At 36.1% G+C, this 4,200-nt stretch overlaps 2 protein-coding genes across 4 annotated transcripts in view; both read right to left on the bottom strand.

Moving 5' to 3' along the window:
• LOC128249836 (uncharacterized) overlaps positions 1-1,213 on the bottom strand; it is an 8,384-nt gene extending 7,171 nt beyond the window's left edge. For both annotated transcript variants that reach the window (XM_052974382.1, XM_052974381.1), the window contains exon 1: positions 1,006-1,213. In XM_052974382.1, coding sequence (XP_052830342.1) covers positions 1,006-1,117 — 112 coding nt within the window. In that variant the 5' untranslated portion in view covers positions 1,118-1,213. The remainder of the gene's footprint in view (positions 1-1,005) is intronic.
• An 870-nt stretch (positions 1,214-2,083) lies between these two features.
• Positions 2,084-4,200, bottom strand: part of LOC128249929 (uncharacterized) — a 4,518-nt gene continuing 2,401 nt past the window's right edge. For both annotated transcript variants that reach the window (XM_052974552.1, XM_052974553.1), the window contains 2 exons: positions 3,270-3,547; positions 2,084-2,185 (listed from right to left, as the gene is read on the bottom strand). In XM_052974552.1, the coding sequence (XP_052830512.1) occupies positions 2,171-2,185; positions 3,270-3,547 (293 nt within the window). In that variant the 3' untranslated portion in view covers positions 2,084-2,170. The remainder of the gene's footprint in view (positions 2,186-3,269; positions 3,548-4,200) is intronic.

The following is a 4,200-nucleotide window of genomic DNA, read 5'->3' on the forward strand; positions in this document are numbered from 1 at the left end:
TATATACATATACATATATATATATATATGTATATATATATGTGTGTGTGTGTGTGTGTGTGTATGTGTGTGTGTGCGTGTGTATATATATATATATACATATAGGAGAGAATTCACAACAAAAACGACGAAGACAATGGTGTAGACAACAAACAGATGTACTAATTTAACGCTTGGGAAGTGGAAAAGCCTCTAACGTTTCGGGCCTACGCTCTTCAAGAGAAAGGAACAGAGAAAGAAACAAGGAGAGAAAATAAAAAAATTTGTAGTGGCTAGCGATCTATCATGGCGAATGCCGGACAAAGGGATCACACAGGAGGGGTAGAAAGTAGGGGAAATAATAAAGTAGTGGTGATCCCAAAACGAAGGTGTGCGTGAGTGTGTATAAGAGATCACGTATACATATATACGTGTTTATATAAATAGATATAATTTGAAACACCTGAGTATGAAGAAGCTGAGAATCTTTCGAGGAACCCCGCGCAGAATGAATGAGAGTGTTTTTTTTTTTTAACAGGCCATCATCTACATTGTGATTTCGGAGTCAGACCACGTGCTGGCTTGAAAACTTATACTCATATTCATATCAACATTGATTTCAGTGGCCTGAGAATCTCACATGAGAAATCATAAAGTGATGTGAATGTGTTGCAGACATCATTGAATAGTACAAGCAGTAATGTGTGTGCATTGGTAATATTCTTGTCGCTGAACGCGCATAATTCCACTTCGACTGGAGAGTCCATCATCTTCATACATACATACATACATACATACATACATACATATGTGTATTTATGTGTGTGCGTGTGTATATTTATATCAGCTGCAAAAACATTCACAAGCGAATATTTATATAGAAATTAATGTTATTATTATCGAGCGAAAGCAATATAAATAGTTTATAATAACAATATTAATATAGTTGGTTGCAGGCCTAAATCACCTCAGACGATAGAGTGTTTTTTTTTAAATAGAACAGAATATTTCAGGGTATCTACGTACCGACAGCTAGAAACCAGATGCAGAGACAATATTTCATTGTTGGCATCATGTTAATCCTGATGTTGATGGTATAATTCTGCAATACTCTATAGTGTTTTTCGTAATAACGCATATGCTGTAACAGATGTCTGAAATTAGCAATAAACTACGGAGCTTTTATATAATCCTGTGTACGTGACGCAGTTGAGGCACTTTGAAAGATGTTTAATGATTTGGATGTCATATTTAACAAACGGTTAATAATTTATACGACAATTACTTATATTGAGAAACATGTAGCTTTTATTTGTTGTCAGTTGTCATTTCTAGTTTTCTTCTGTTCAAATGAATTCCTCTAACACAAATAATGCACGATGACAATTCCTATCATATGAGCCAAAGTTGATGCACAGCTGCGTTTTTAAGTTTCCAAGTTTCGAGGCAATTTATCTTTCATTGTTTTAAAAATGAAAAGTATAAAGTATAAATCTATTCTCAATAAATTTTATTTATTATGGTAAACAATATGATCTTGTGTCTCATCAGAGGTTTCCTAAATTGCTCTAGGTTAAATAGTTTTGAATTTGAGCACTCGCTTTTTAACGTTTTCTTTTTTCTCATGAACTAAAAGGTTTTCTCTTTGACCCGGAGTAATTGTGGAAACCTCTGATGAGAACCATCAGAGGTTTTGTTTTAAATAGTATATTCTTTGATATTTTGATTTTATTCGATTTTATAAAAGATGTCTATCATATTTTGGTACACCTGTCAGAAACTGAAGCATATAACTTAGAGATATAAATTTAGTAGCCCCAAGCGCTCTAACAACGTCCAATTTTCTTGTTTTGTTTTCCACCATTCGTTGATACTGACAGATCTATACATGTACACATGTGGCATGACCTGACCAAAGTTATATGCTTCAGTTTCAGAAGAAATTAAATGAAATTAAATCACACAATTCAATGACATGATATTCGAGATTTTCAAACATTTCAAGAAACATATGCAATACCAAAAGAAACTCTAAGCTGTAGAGTTACTTTCTGTTGGACCTGAGTCATTTTCTTTCAAGGAAAACAAACGAACGCAAATAATATGCATTGAGATATTTGGCATTTATCTTTATTTGTATAAATATCTTTTAATAATAAAACAAGTTTACAACAGATTTGCTGAATATTCACTAAAGCCCAGGAGCCTGGAAAGAGAAATGAAAATACGCATTCAATGTCTGATACTGAATATAATTTAATACACAATTTCTAGTTATGGACTTCAAATTTTTCAAGTGTGATATTGTGTTGATTATTATTGGCAAAATAACATTTGCATTGATAATTCTAACATTTTTTTATCCACGATATTTGAGTTGCTAATACTAAGATGCATCAACAGTTATTTCAAAATTTTACATTATTATTAGGTGTAATTATTATATTACACCATAATCGATTTAGTGTTTTAGTCACTACCAGTGGCATTTTATCTCATTATTCCTGTACAGAGTAACGATTATGCCAAACTGTGTTTTTGTCTCTTTCAGTTATATAAAATGGTAGGGTGTTTTTATCATGATTTTTAAATTAAAGATTTTCACTTAGTACCGATATATTAAATGTATGTTATGTCGCATCATTAGCAGAGTTTCACAGTAATTTTATCATATATCTTAGGCATGATTAATATAGTAATGTGTTAGCTAATATTGCATGAATACTGAACGCCTGACATTTGTCTTGTCTTCTTGTCTTGTAACGGTATTCACCCAGGAGCGTGTAGGCCGGCTCCCATTGAGTTCACCGCGATTTGCATTCATGGGAGTTTCGAGGGATGATCAGAATCCGCAAAAAGGTCCCCATCTCTTCCTGCTATTCCTTCCCATCAAAGGATGCCTGAAGATGCGATCCAATAGCACCAGGTAGCCGGCGGAACCCCAAAAAGGCGTGGCTTCGAATTCACCATTGCCTTCCAATTAGCCGGGTTGCGACCCGAGAACCGCCAGTGTCAGAGCCGAACACATTGGGTACCTTATCAGGGATTCGATGTCCACGACGGCATAGCTCTGACGCTCACTCGTTTCACCTTCCCACCGCGATGAGGTCAAATGGCAAGAATTAGAGAATGACCGTTTGTATCAATTTTTGGTCAATGACATGGAAAAAAAACTGTTACTTTCACGTGTTAGAGCATACATATTACAGAAGAATATTTCGGATATTATTGGTAAGTTAGCGTTAACAAAACGATTATGTATTAATTAATATGTAAATTCTATGTTTTACCTTATCTTTCCCCTCATCAGGTTTCTTGTCTTCGTTGCCTGCATTGTCTTTCGTGTCCGTCTTTTCTTTCTTGTCCGTCTTTTCTTTCTTGTCCGTCTTTTCTTTCTTGTCCGTCTTTTCTTTCTTGTCCGTCTTTTCTTTCTTGTCCGTCTTTTCTTTCTTGTCCGTCTTGTCTTTGTTATCAGTTTTCTTTTCGTCTGTGTTCTTGTTGTCGTTGCTGGTGCTCCCACCTGTTGTGTCATCATTGGCGTTAGTGTTGATGTTACGGAGGAATTTTGCTGAAAATGAACGTAAATGTGGTATGTCTCTCGCTTTCATTTTGTATACACATGTACATATATTTGTTTGTAGATGTGTATATATATACGTGTGTGCGTGTTTGTTTGTGTATGTGTGTGAGTGTGTGTGTATGTATGTATGTATGTATGTATGTATGTGTGTGTTTGTGTGTGTGTAGAGGCGCAATGGCCCAGTGGTTACTGGAGCGGACTCGCGGTCATTGGGTCGCGGATTCGATTCCTAAACCCGGCGTTGGAAAGTCTGCTACAGAGCATGCGTGAGCAAGCTTATAGCGACGAGGCAATGTTTGGAGTAGTACGGGCGCTTCAATGTCAGAAGAACGTTCCTGGAGGAGGATGGGCGAACTGGAAAACCAGCCACGTGCATCATCCTAGGAAATGTGAAGACAAACCATTAGTATATGCATGGGAATCGTCACAGGATATCAACGACACTATTGATGATGTTGGTCAGTCGTATGGGTCCGTGCAGGCAATACTAACGTCCGATGTGAACATGCGGTACATCTCTGCCAAGTTTATCCCCTGTTTGCTGACCACTGAGCAGAATGAAAATCGCTTCGAAGTCTGTGAAGATCTTCGATAGCGTTCCGCTTATATATATATATATATATATATATATATATATATAT

This window comes from Octopus bimaculoides, chromosome 18 (assembly GCF_001194135.2).
Source record: "Octopus bimaculoides isolate UCB-OBI-ISO-001 chromosome 18, ASM119413v2, whole genome shotgun sequence".
Classification (NCBI taxonomy): Eukaryota; Metazoa; Mollusca; class Cephalopoda; order Octopoda; family Octopodidae; genus Octopus; species Octopus bimaculoides.